We start from the raw sequence: 14,268 nt of genomic DNA, 5'->3' as shown, positions 1-14,268 counted from the left end.
CCCAAAAAAATCACTTTCAAGGAAAAAGACAGTAATAGTAAGTGTAATAGGCACCCACAAAGTTGTGGGTGAGTGTGATTTAGGAAAGAACCAAGGAAGGAGCTCTGATTTATGGAAGAAACACCCTCAGCTAAGCTTCTCTGAATCTGACATTGGAAGTTCCACAAACATTCAGTAATCTAAGGGCACCTTCATGAAACAGATAACTCACCCTACTTTTGCTGTTCTCACCTCAATTATCAATAATTTGTGACAGCTGAGTTGAAAAAACTAGGCTTGTTTCTTCTGGGGATTTAACACCATACAGATTTGTAGCATGGTTCACTTTGACTTTGTTTTTACAATACTAAAAACAAGCACCATGTGGATGGATTCCACCTGGCTCTTGCTGTGTGCTGACAGGCACAGGTACTCACCTGCCTGGGTGGACTTCCTTCGAGCCTTCTTGATTTCCTCTTCTGTCTTGTTGCTGAGTTTCACCTCCAGCTGCTGTGTTTTCATTTCCAGATCCTTCTGCCTCTCTGTCAAGGCTTTCCGGGCCTTGGAGTAATGAAGAAGAGTCAGAAGTTACAGAGAAAAAGATCTGGCAGCTGCTTTCAGCCATCTAGGGCTCCTTCACACAAGTGGTTCTCAGAAAGGAGTCAGTAACTTTGCATGGAACTGGGTCCTAACAGGGATTCAGGTTCTTACAACACCACGTGGAGCTCACAAAAGTGTCCTGTGACCACAAAGGAGTCACCACCAACAAATCACAAACACATCTGAACTCTTCACAGAGTCTCAGAAAGGCAATGGTCTAATAGCATCATCAGGCTCTCCTGTTTCTTAATAGTTTTCTCATTGTTTCTGGAAGAAAAGAGAGCTGGAGCCTCTTTCAAATGTCTTAAACAGCATCATTACCAAGATACCTCTTCCATTAGGATCTGAATCGTTGAAGTAATTTCAAGTATCTTACAAAATTTGTCTTTAAGTAAGTTCTGGACTCAAGGTACACCTATCACAAACTAACAGTAGGAACTTAATTCAGAAAAACTTATTCAAGCTCATGCCAACAGAAGAAATCAAGCACCTGAGGTCTGGTTACAACTGATGACTTGAACTACTTTACTTGGAAGTTCTTCAAGCTGTTAAAGCCTGATTTATCAGTACAAATATATATTATACAGGTAAATTAGTGGAGTACCTTAACAAATAAACATTGTTACATGCAGGCTGATAAACACATAAAAATCACTTGCTCTGCATGGATTTGTTATAAAACATGCCACATTTGTTCTTTATACTGTACTGGTGTTTCAAACTAAATTGGCATGACTGTATTTTCTTAGAACTTCACAGTCACACCAGCCTAAATGTTACAGGTCTGCTGAAGCATTCCTGGAATTTTTTCCATGTGCACTTCCGAGGCCCTGGTGGGTCCTGGAGATCTGGAGAGGGAGCTGCAGGGAGTGTTCCTGCAGTCACAGCTCTTCCCTTCTTCCCAAGGTTATTCCTAATTCACTGTTCCCGATATTGCTACTGAGTTGCTTTGCAGATTAGAGTGTGAAGAACTTCGTGTTTTGCAGAAAAATGCCTTCCTTGCAGACACTCAGCCTAACGACCTTGTGTATCCTGCCATAGCTCTGTCCCTGGGGAACTCCTGCTGAGCTTTAGTGAAAGCACAAACAGCTTCAGGGATGACTGGGAATGGTATTTTCCTTTCTAATTTACACCCAAAATAAACTCATGAGGACACAATTTGGCAGCTGAGACACAAGCATCCCCATTTCTGCCAGCTGCTGCTGGGAGATCATATTTTGTGGGTCTAACTCCCTGCACCACCACAACCTCAGCCACCTCCTGCTTGGTGCTACATCAGCCCATTACTGGGTGCTCCTGCTGTCTGGATTTTTTCAGTGAGGATGTTTCTTGTGAAGGGTTTGTGATTTGCCAGGGCAGGGTCCAGCTGCTTTTGGCCACTGAGCCAGGTGAGCCTCTGACCTGACCCTGCTGCCATTCTAAGGCAAGGTGCTTGAAATTTTGAAGACAATAGATGCACACTAATAAGAAGTACTTGCATCAAACTTATTGCCCCAAGTTGGCAAGGGGAGGATGAACCAAAAAGCCACTTCAGCAGCAGGATGTTTGCCCCCCACTTCCCAGATCTCAGCTAAACACCAAACTATTTCCGGGGCTGGGCAAAGCACAGCTAACAGTGAAAGCCCTCAGCAGGAAGGTCCTTTGTGACAGAGCAGAAACTCTTCGTGGGGCAGCTGCTCTTCTCAAACCAGCAGAGTCTCAGAGCCTCCAGGCTGTTCCCTGCTCCCACCTTCTCCACGGCCGTGTAGCGGCTGGCCAGGTGCTTCCGCAGGTCCGCGATGTGGTGGTCGCACTTCTTCATGTCCTTCTTGAAGTTCTCTCTGAAGTTGAGCAGGGGTTTCTCTACCTCGCTCTGGAGCTGGCAATGAAAACAAAGGAAGAAATGGCACTAATGAGGAGCCAGGCAGTAATTCCTGGCTCTTCACAGAACCACAGAATCGTTAAGCTGGGAAAAAACCTCCAAGATCATCAAGTCCCATTGTCAACCCAGGGCTGCCAGGTCCACCACTAAACCCTGCCCCTAAAGTGCCACATCCTCCTGTTTCTTGCACACAAACAGTGGGGAGCATTTGGAGGATGCTACAGGAGTTTTTGTACAGAGTTTAAGAAGTAAAATAATGGAAAAGCCCCTTTCAGCCTGGCCTGCCTACACGCACACATCACTCCAAGGTGCATTTTTTCCTTTTGGAAAACAATACAGGAGGACAATGGGGAGCAAAAAGTATTTCACTAATTACAGCCCTGATGTGGAAGTTTAAGGCAGAGCAGTGGGTTACCAAGGCAGCAGCTGGTTGCCTGAGTAACCTCTGCTGAATGGCTTACAAATGGTGCAGAGCTATAATTTTCCTCCAGAACATGGCTGTTGTGCTGAGATATCTGCCACTGTATTGAACTTGAACACCTACAGAGGTTAACAGAATGTAACAGGATTCAAGAGCATGTCACACGTGGTGGAAAAAACCCAGATAAATACCGTAATTTGTAAAAGAAATTTCCTTGGGCATCACTTGAGATAAAACCCAAAAATAACATGATGTTCCCAGCAGACTTTTGAGCAAGGCTAATGATACAAAAAAAGCCAGAATTCCAGTTCTCTTCCTTCCAGACAGGTAGAGTAGATTCTTGTTGAGAAGCCAAATATTGCTTTTCATTTCTTCCTTTGCAGAAATGAAGTGTATGAGCACTGGTTAAATTTACTGGCTGGAACACAGAGCCCAGGTGAACAACATCTAGAATCAGTTTTACTTTTTTTTTAATGAAAAAATTAAAGCTAGATATGTTTTAACTTACTCATCAGGTAGACAAAATAAACTGATTTTGGGAGGAAGACTGGACAGAGTTTCAGTAAGTTTGTTCACCAACGTATTAATTCTTCTGAATTTGTATGTGCACGTGTATTTCCCCCACTAACATGCACTGAAGGGAGAGGCCCACCAATTCAGGGCAAAAATCTTTGGAAAAGAAAGAACCATTTACCTTAGAAGAAAATTTGAGATGAACCTCTGCTTCATCAGCTAAACTTTTCTTGAGCTGAGCCCAAGCTTCTCCCAGTGTGCTGAAGGAAGAGAAGGACAATGATCAGTCCCTTCCCCATCCCTCCTCGTGGAATCTGTCAGAGAAATCTGGCACAACACTTTGTACCATATCTTGATCAGCAAAATCATGGAAAAGGGTAACAGAAATCTGAGAAAACTTTGTGTTGGCACTGAGAATTGTGCTGGCATTGTTTGCAGCAGATCTTTGAAAACCCAGTTCATGACAATCTCCACTTACAGAGACACCAGAGCCTCCCTAAGCAAGACCCTTCAGTATCTTATCCTCACCATAACAAAGTTTCCACCAATGCAGTTTTTCTGCCTCCTCTACTTTACACCCTACTTCAGAGAACAGATTTTCACTTCAGCTGAAAAGTCTCGGAGAAGCTTTTCAGCACTTGAAAATTTCTCTGTTGTCTTTTTCTTTCAGAGTATTTCCAGGACAGTGACAGCTGAGGCAGACTCCTCCAGATCCTCTACGACAGCCCAGACTCCTCTTAAAGCATCATAACCAAAACTACACTGTCCCCAGCACAGAACAACTCCAGGGGCTAAACTGGTAACAGATTCTTTTGTATCAGACACTCTTTCTTCTACATATTTCAATGTGATTGCCTTTTTAGACAACAGCATGAAGTTGTTGATGAATAAGCTTGTGATTCACTATAGCCAGATCCTTCTCCCACAAACTGTTATGTAACTGCATCTTTCACATCCTGTGAAAGTATAAAACCCGCTGCTTTGTCCTCATTAAAATGCATATTTTTTTTTTTCTGTTAATTTCTCCGTTTTAACATGAGAATTCTGAATTGCAACCTTTTCTTCAAATTACACATTCCAACCCTCCTAGCTCTGTCACATCTCTGGATACAGTAAATCCACTGTTTCTTCTATCATAGGTTGTTCATTACAAAAACATTTTAAAACCCCCTGGACTTAGGACAAACCCTCTGGGATCTCATTCCACAGCTACTTTCTGCAGTTTAGTTTCTGTAAGCAGTGGGTTTTTCCTACCTAGTTTTTTGCAAATTAGGCTTTATTTAGGCCACCATTTCTGTTGTCTGCCTACGAGAATCTCCCATCACAAAAAGCAATACTAAATTAAGAGCTGTGATGCTTGACCTACTCTCTCTTACTCCATCACTGAAGGAATTTAGGTTGGCTTGGCATGGCTCTCTATGCATATACAACAATTGTTCATCATCTTATTTTTCCCCTAAGTGAATGTTTGATGGTTTATTCCACCACTTTGCAAAGGTTAAATAAAGTTGAGTGATCTACAGTTCCTGGCTACTTCTATCTCTTCCCTATCCCCTTTTCAAGGATAATGAGATGTGACTGTTCCTGATAGCCTGAAAAATCACCTGTCACCTGTAATCTCAAACTAATGATCTGTCACCTCTGATGCTGCTGCAAGGACTTCAGTCCTCAAATATGGTGTTCATCAGCTAAACAACTTAGATACACCTACTGAAGTGCTCCCAATATTTCTCCTTCCTTGAGGTCCTCTCCCACTGCCCAGTTCCCACTGACACTAACCCTGTCATCTGATCCAGGAAAAGAGCACCACTGGACAGTGCTTTCAGCTCCATACACTCTGCACCATGCCCTTTCCAGCTCCCTACTTCAACATTTCTTAGGCTTGAGTGCTCATTCCCTCTCTTTTCACCTACTCTGCCCTAGTTTCCTTCCCCTTCATTGTTTCAGTCATTCCCTTCTCCATTCAGTAGGAGAAGGTGGAAGGAAGACGTGGCAGAAAGTGGGTTTAGTTTTGCTAGGATCAGCTGAGCATCCAGCCCTAAGGAGAAAGGAGGGCAAAAACCACTGCCACTGTAGGTGCTCAGGGCAGTAACAGCCCACTTATCCTCTTGCAATTTCTGTCCTTGCCTCCTGGAAGCTGAGCAAAACACCTGTTGCAGCTTCAGAGCTGGCAGAAACACACTGTGTCAAAGGTGAGGACGGTCATTTCCAGCTTTGGCCTTCAGTGCTCAGAGGGTTTCTGGTGAAACAGACAGAGCTACCAAGTTCTGATCCTCCAGGAGTGGTGCCTTTGCATTATTACTGCAATTCAGTCTGAACTGCACTGCCTAATGTCTTCTTAATAACTTTCCAAGTGTGAAAATGTTGGAAATAAGCAGCAATGTGCTGCTTTTCTTGAAGGGCCAGAACCCTGATGAGAAGAGACTGCTTTATTCTCCCTCTTGTCTGTGCTGCTCTGATTGTACCAGCATTGACCTTACACATCTACTCTCAGTAGTGTGTATATATATATATATATATATATATATATATATATATATATGTATGTATTCTATATATTCTTCCATTTTCAAAGTAGTTTAGTACACATACATACTAATCCTGGAAGGAACTAGTCCTGGCTACAACCAGGACAGCATGTAAACCTGACTGGAAAGGCAACATTTTATACACATATTCCTAAACCACTTCTCACTAACAACCTAAGAAAAAAAAAAAAAAAAACAAAAAAAAAACAAAAAAAAAAACCAAACAAATAACTCCGAAGCAATTCCATCTTCCCCAACATGCCCAGGGTGCTAATCTAAATAAACCTCTACTCAGAGGAAAATTACTTGTACCTGCGTGGGAGAAATGCCTTTTATATTAAAATTTGTCTTCTGTGAAAGTCACAGAGACATACTTACCCTTCTTCCTGAGCAGCCAAGGAATTCTGAGACAGTTTGGACAGGTTCTTAGCATATTCCTCCTCAATCTTTATCCTACACTCACATACACACAGAGAGAAAATAAAAAGACAGCAGTAAGTAAGCTTTAAGGCAGAAACCCACACACATAATTTGAAGAAATTCTCTGCATTTTAACAGATTTTGCCACAGGAATTTTCCTTTCAGTCTCCAGGGCTTGGCAGCACCAGTTTGATGAGCCGTCTTCTCCCCCCATATGCTAAAAATGCAGAGGCAAGAGCAGGGCTATATGCAGGACGGCATGTGAGACAAAATTAGCTGAAGAAGCTGCAGTTCTGGAGAGCAAGTAACAAGGACAGAGTGTTTCTGCTGTGCAACACGGGCTGTCTGCAAAACCAGAGGCACGTGGTTCAGTCTGCTGTGAAATGTGAGGCTGCACATCCTCGAGGCAAAAATGAAGGAGTGCGGCGACCCAGGAAAAACCCAAGTGAGATTTGGGGGGCTGAGGTGCACCTTTCTCAGGGACACCAAAGGCTTCCTGCTCTCTGTTATGGGTGGCAAAGCTTGGCAGAGATGTGGCAGGAGCTTGCACACAGCTGGTGCAACCCCTTCCTCCCACCCACCCCACTCATCGCCCTGGCCTGGTCTTCACCCACTTGGAGGCACCAGGAACAGGAGCTGAGCTTGCCAGAGGCAAGGGAGCAGAGGAGGAAAGGTGTTGGCACACAGCTGCTGTGGGAATGACTGCAGGGAGGAGCAGGAGCTGTGGAGTGAGGGACAAGGTCACATGCTGACAGCCCAGCAGGGAGGAATGAGCAGCTGCTGGTGCAGAGGTGATGGGCATCCTGCCTGAAACCATCTTCTGCTGCCAGTGAAACAATTGCAAGGTGCACATGCTCCCAGGCACAGCAAACAGCTGTCTGTGCACTGGTTTTCAACCCAGCTCGCCTGACAGAACATTTCTGACAGAGCAGTGTGGCCCCCAGGTAGGAAAACTCTGGATTCTGAACCAACTATGCACGAGCAGGGGCAAAACCTACTCTGAAGTGTTTGTCCATGAAGACTGAGAAGGTGGGGTATTCCTGGCAGGCCCACTTGCAGGAGCTAGTTGCACTTTTGTGGGGCACATCTGAGCTGAAAGGGGTCCCCTGAGATAGCTGAGAGGGATCTGATGCTCTGGGCTGCTGAAAATATCCCGGTGGTTGGTGTGGGAGGGGAAGTGCCACGCTGTTGTTATGCTCACAGGAGCTCAGGGGAGGAGCAGGTCTGGGTGCCACAGCTGACAGATCCACAGCAAAGCCACTGATTGGGATGCTCCATCCAGCTGATTGGGATGCAGCTGGCTGAGGTCCAAGGTGATAGCCAGCTTGGTGTGACACAGTACTGCAGACCTTACCCAGAGCTGGGGTCCTCTTCTTCCCCCTGCCATGAGGACAAAACCAGCCAGCTCCCCATGCCTGCTCTAACAAGACCAACAAACACAGGCATCAGAGGCTCCACTGTGTCAGGACCTCACTAGGAAAAGGGCTTTATCCAGGCACATTTCACCTAAGGTACTTTAAAGACCTGCTTCAGGATGAGATTAATCTTGTCTCAGAAGTGACAATTTCTGTGGACTGGAAAGAGAGAATGGGTCAAAAGTAATAAAGGTGCAAATGTCTCTCCTCAGAACCAAGGCTCACTGCTTTGGGCTCAGTTCCCAATTCATCATGAACTTCATTCCTGCTGAATTTTGTCTTTAGGATGCCTTTGAGTGATTTTCCGTGGATGCTGGATGCTCAAAGGTGCAACAGCCTGCTGACTGTTCTGAGGAGCAGACCCTCACAGAACCTGTGTCTCAGTGCTTTGTCTCATGTACAGAGGAGTAGCTGACCATCTTCCACCAAAAAGGTCTGCTGTGAAAATATTGAATTGAAAATCCTGCCAAGTTCTTCCCTGCTACTGCTGAAGCTGGGGAATTATTGAATGCAGTAGGACAGAAGCAAGCCTCATGTCTTCAGAAGGGAGGAGAGTAGGTTTGGATGAGATATTAGGAAGAAATTCTTGCCTACAAGGGTGGGCAGGCCCTGGCACAGGGTGCCCAGAGCAGCTGTGGCTGCCCCATGCCTGGAAGTGTCCAAGGCCAAGTCAGACAGGGCTTGGATCAATCTGGTCTAGTGGGAGGTGTTCCTACCATGGCACTGGGGAGGGTGAAACTGGATGAGCTTTAAGGTCCTTTCCAACCCAAACCATTCTGTGATTCTCCTGATTTCACAATTTCACAATTTCCTGGTTTACCTGGTGTCTGGTGCCATCAGTGCCTGTCCTAAACGTGGCACCAGGCAAGCAAAGCCACTGGCTTTGATGGAAGGATTCCTCACTGGCTCCAGCTCTGGCCTAGGCTCCAGGATTTTTTCAGGGATTTGAAGTGTTACTTGTACTGCAAATGGATGGCACTACTAAAAAGGGCAGGCTGCCTGGCAAGGAGGAACATCAATAAAAGATAAAAATAAAAAGGTGAAATGTCTATAGTGAAGAATGCCAAATATAAGAAATAAATTATTCTACCCCAGCCTGGCTTCCTGTCACCATCTGTAGCCAAAAGGGGCTAAAACCCAAGATAAACCTCAAAGAGGGGGAAAAATCTGCCTCTTGACCCTGCCTGATATAAACACACTGCAAACTCTGGATTGTGGTGACTGTGAAACACAAACATGCCACAAGTCCTGAGTCCATTTTCAGACATCCACGTGGCTGTTTGGCAGTAATTCCACCTTCCTAACAACAACAACAACAAAAAAAAAAAGCTACAAGCTCTTGTTTCCAACCATTCGTTTGAGAACTTTCAGGATTTCACTCCCTATATAGTCAGAAGCATTACAGATTTTAAGTGCATTTTGACCCATACTGACTTTACTAGTTCTAGATGATCTTTGGATGTTTATTTCCTGTTCCCTTTTACTTTTTTTTTTTTTTTAAAGCACTTTGTGTGCCCACACTCAAATAATTTCAGTCCTGACATATTATGGTGGATGAAGAAAAACCAGAGAGCTGCAAAGGGAGGCAAAGATGATCTGATGTGACTGCCATGCAAGAAGAAACTAAATAGATTAAGACAACAGGGGGAAGGGGGAGAAAAGGTGGTAGAGGATATCTGACAGACAGCTCCACAACTGCCACTGAGGGAAGCCTCTGAGTCTTTTTACACTGCTCCTCCAGATGAGGAGGGAACAATGAAATTATCATCATAATTACTTCTCCTGTAGTGCAGAGACTGCAGAAGTCTTCCACAAATTGCTGCAGACAAACAGTGAAAGGTGCATATATGGATCTGCTGAACATGGCAGAAGCTAAATAATCTGCTATTTAACTTACATTTTCTAAATGTAGCACTGCTTAATTAAAAAGTGAATAATGGAAACACTGCTTCTTACACCTGGTGCTTCTCAGGGCAGTGTGCAGATATTTTTGGCTGTTTTGGAGCCTTTCCTGAATGCAAATTCTGGACCTTATTTTCACTTTTGATTTAAAGTAATACCTTCTTTCACACCAACACCCTGGATTTTTCAGTTCAGTATATTTATAAATTACTTTCCTCCCTTTCCTGAGGTCTGTCTTCCTAAAAGTCCAAGTCTCTGACTATTTGACTTTCATAACCCCACCTCTGTCAACAAGAACTGAATGAACATGTAATTGCTCAGTCTGAGATCATATATGCAAAAAGCTCATGTAAAAGCATCTACTTGATAAACTAAATTTCAGTTAGCTCCCCTCTTGCTGGATATTTGATGAAATCTGGTTGTCATGTCTGATACCAGCTCCTATTGAAGGGTTGTTTTTAACAGCTGCCTGAATCTCACCTCCAGCAGGCTGATCTTACAAAGAGAATTTTCTGGACATGAAAATTCCCAGTTAAATGTGGTCTTGTGCTCCCCAAGGCACCTGGTGGTCATCATGAAAACCTTATCAGTATTTCAGCCCTCATAGCTGGGAACATTAGAGGTTTCCCTGATGGCCTGAGCTCGGTTTCCATGAGAAATCCCTCCAGTGTTCAACACCACCCTCCTCCTTTTCCACACAGAACAATCCCAATCTTTTGTTACAAACAGATGAAAAATGTAATAATCTTTCTGTAACTCCCATCCAGACCCTCTTCACACTCAATTCCCAACCTTTTTTTTGTTTCCAGCACACAGATCCAGTGGATATTTTCTTTCCTCTCCAGCATGCCTCCTTCTTCCTCTGCTGAGGACAGACACGCCTCCCCACAGTGTCAGAGCTCTCTCCTTGCTCTCTCTGATTTCACACCAACTTTCCTTTCCTCTTGAATGCATCCTGCTTTTATTTCTGTCAAATTTCATTATATATTACTTCCTCTGAAGCAGCTTCCCCCTCTTTTCCCTTGCTATCATAATTCTGTTTGCCTTCTCGTCCTCTCCCTTAGCATTTCTATTTCTCAATTGTATTTTTAATATTGCAGGTGGTTCTTTCTTCTACCTCTGGTCACACTGTAACTGCCTCTTGAACTATCTGATGTCAAAGGCTACAGAAACCTCATGTGAATATATCTGCTCACCATTACTGCCTGTGACACTTTGCATTTTCCCACTGCTGCCACATCCCTAGCATGAAAAAAAAGGTGAGAGGGAGAAACAAAACAAACTGTAAATGAAGGAATTATCTACAAGTTCTGCCCAGCTGAGAAGAGAAGGCTCTGGGGAGAGCTCAGAGCTCCTGCCAGGGCCTAAAGGGGCTGCAGGAGAGCTGGAGAGGGACTGGACACAAGGGATGGAGGGACAGGACCTAGGGAATGGCTCCCACTGCCAGAGGGAAGGGATGGATGGGATACTGGGAATTAGGGATTGTTCCCTGTGAGGGTGGGCAGGCCCTGGCACAGGTGCCCAGAGCAGCTGTGGCTGCCCCTGGATCCCTGGCAGTGCCCAAGGCCAGGCTGGATGGGGCTTGGAGCAGCCTGAGACAGTGGGAGGTGTCCCTGCCATGGCTGGGGTGGCCCTGGGTGGCCTTTGAGGTCCCTTCCAGCCCAAACCACTCTGGTTCTCCCTGAGGTGCTCATCAGTGGATTTTCCCCTGGGTGCCCTGCTGGGACAGCACCTGTGTCCCTGCACCTCCTGGAGCTGGGAGTGACCATGGCACTGAGCTGGAGGCACCCTGCAGCCCCAGGGACTGGCACATGCCACACTCACTGGGATCTTTTGCCCTTGGATCCCTGGCAGTGTCCAAGGTCAGGCTGGACAGGTCTTGGAGCAGCCTGGGACAGTGGGAGGTGTCCCTAAACATAAAGATGAGAAGGGGCTGGAATGAGATGATCTTTAATGTCCCTGCCATCCCAAACCATCCTGTGGTTCTTTAACCGAGCTCAAGCCCAAAGTGATGTCTTTTTAAATCTTCCTCTAGGAAACTGTGCCTATGCTCCATGTGGACAAATTGCTTCTGTACTTTTCAGACAAAATATTTCCCTTCTAAACATCACCTCCACTCTGCTTCTCTCCCGTTTCTGCTTTCTCCTTGAATCTGCAGCTTGAAACCTTCTTGGTTCCCTCTAAACAGACAGCCTTTGTGCAGTCCAACTCAGACAGAGCACGAGAGACAAGTGAGAGCTGGAGAAGGCTGGAAAGTGTGGATGAACACCCAAGAAATAGGAAATGTTCACTAAGAACTTGTAGCATATCTTTTATGCGGTTTAATCTTTAATATATTTAAGGAATATCTAAACTGGGAAAAAACAATTGCAATAAATATTGAATTTGATAACCAAGTGCTACTTACCTTTCTCGAACAAACTCTGCCATTTCTTTCTGCATTTGTTTCCCTTTAAGTTGCTTTTGAAGAAGAATTTCAAATCCCGACACTGTGTTGTTCCCTTGTGAGTCCTTCTTATCTGCCTGAAAGAAATAAAAGGAAGTTCAACAGAAAGCTTTGGAGGCCAAACCCACAGAGATGTGGCTCCCAGCAGTGGCTACAGCACCTCAGACCCTCTCAAAGAAATAGTCCAACACTCTCCTGCTCCTCTTACTCATTTTTGTTTTGGTTTTTTTTTTTTTTTAATTAAAAAAAGGAAGCTTTACAATGATCTTTAGCCAGAAAAGGAGGCTGTGGGGGCCAAAGCAGCAGCCCTTGTTGTCATTTCTGCCCACCACCCTTCACAGCTGAGTAAGGGTCAGCCCCAAGGGCTCAGCCTGCCAAAAGCAGGAATCCTGGAGGCAGCACAAGGGAACTCTCCTGGGGCAGAGGGGAGGACAGGGCTGCTCCTTCCAGGGGGAATGCAGCCCTGAAACACCTCTAACAGCCTGCCAAGCTCAGCTGTGATTTGTACTAAGGAAAACAGAGCCAGCCTCCAGGGATCTGCTGTAAAACAAGGCAAACTTGTCCCACAGATTGCCACCACACACCCCATTCTTCATTGTCTGTTCCTCACACAGCCCCTTGCCCCACTGGCTTCAAGAACCAACTGAGTTTTCTCTCTGCTGCCTCTTTTCTCTCTGCTTCCCTATTTCATTTCTCACCCTCTTCCAGCAACCAAATTCTCAGAGAACATTTCCCTCAGTGCTGCAGGTTTTGCTCTGATCCCCCACGTGCTGCAGAAGCAGCCAGAGGAAAATGCCAGATCAATCAAAGCAGGAGAGTGGCAGGGTGCCCTGCCAGGCACCAGCAGGCTGACATAGTGGGAGAAGTGGAGATGATGGAAGCAGGAGAACGAGCTGTGGGCAGACCATGACAAGGCCAAAGAGGAAATTCCTGCAAGCAGAGTTACGGGAGGATTAAAGTCTGCAAGAAGTAAGGAGCTGTAAATAGAGTTTCACGGAAATCAAGATGTGACCAACCCATGGAACCAAGCACTGGCTGAGCCTGAAAAGGGAGGAACAAACAGGGCAGGAACTTTTGTAAGACACCTGCAAAAAAACCTGTCTATACACCATTAATGATAGGGCCCACTGGGATCAGAAGACTGGAAGGAACTGAAGAAATTTTGTGGTAATGTGACCATTTTCAAATATGTCAGTGTATTTTAGCAATGCCCTGCCATCAGCAATGAGCAAGCACAAGGGGACATGCTGCTGGGCCTCCAACACTGACACTTTTTTTTTTTAAAGGGAAATACTTCAATAACTAGTAACTAAAAACACTCTTGAGATTTTTAAAAGCTTCACTGTTGATTCCTTTTGTAGTATTTGTTGATTCCATTGTGGTTTTCCTTTCACTGCCCAGAAAAATCTTCAGGTGGAAAGAAGTTTTCCACTGGAAGACCATTTTCTATCAGCTCCACACTCCAAGGACTACTGCATCATTTTCATGTGATTCGGGAACCCAAAAACAGACCTGAGCACAAGGGGGCACACACAGAACCAGCCATGGAAGACTCTGGATGCTCCAGGCTGCATTACAACTACTCAAATTAAGCTACAAATAGGCCTGTCCTTCACACACCTCACCCTACAAAGAATGCATTTATTATCTGACCTCTGCAATATCCTGTGGAGGGAGCTGTACAATTTAACAAAGGGTTTTTAACTACCTGCTTGTTCTAGAAGGGGCACCCCCTGCTTCCTTGTGTATGCCTGGCTCTCGTGCTCTGGGAACCACTGAGATCATATTCCCTGCCAGCCACCTCACTATCCTATGGACCTGTGGGTCTGTTGGAGTGAGTCCAGAGGAGGCCACTAAGCTGGAACACATCTGCTCTGGAGCCAGGCTGAGAAAGTTGGGGCTGTTCAGCCTGGAGAAGAGAAGGCTCTGGAGAGACCTCAGAGCCCCTTCCAGGGCCTAAAGGGGCTCCAGGAGAGCTGGAAAGGGGCTTGGGATAAGGGATGGAAGGACAGGACACAGGGAATGGCTTCCCACTGCCAGATGGCAGGGTTAGATGGGATATTGGGAAGAAATTCTTCCCTGGGAGGGCGGGCAGGCCCTGGCACAGGATGCCCAGAGCAGCTCTGGCTGCCCCTGGATCCCTGGCAGTGCCCAAGGCCAGGCTGGATGGGGCTTGGAGCAAC

At 45.5% G+C, this 14,268-nt stretch overlaps 1 protein-coding gene across 3 annotated transcripts in view; it reads right to left on the bottom strand.

The window, feature by feature from the left end:
- GAS7 (growth arrest specific 7) overlaps nt 1–14,268 on the bottom strand; it is an 80,881-nt gene that overhangs the window by 11,604 nt on the left and 55,009 nt on the right. For all 3 annotated transcript variants that reach the window (XM_053960211.1, XM_053960212.1, XM_053960213.1), the window contains 5 exons: nt 12,047–12,162; nt 6,281–6,355; nt 3,556–3,634; nt 2,309–2,437; nt 417–540 (listed from right to left, as the gene is read on the bottom strand). In XM_053960211.1, the coding sequence (XP_053816186.1) occupies nt 417–540; nt 2,309–2,437; nt 3,556–3,634; nt 6,281–6,355; nt 12,047–12,162 (523 nt within the window). The remainder of the gene's footprint in view (nt 1–416; nt 541–2,308; nt 2,438–3,555; nt 3,635–6,280; nt 6,356–12,046; nt 12,163–14,268) is intronic.

This window comes from Vidua chalybeata, chromosome 19 (assembly GCF_026979565.1).
Source record: "Vidua chalybeata isolate OUT-0048 chromosome 19, bVidCha1 merged haplotype, whole genome shotgun sequence".
NCBI lineage: Eukaryota > Metazoa > Chordata > Aves > Passeriformes > Viduidae > Vidua > Vidua chalybeata.
Note: the sequence above shows the minus strand (reverse complement) of the source record. Positions and strands in the feature narration are given on the sequence as shown.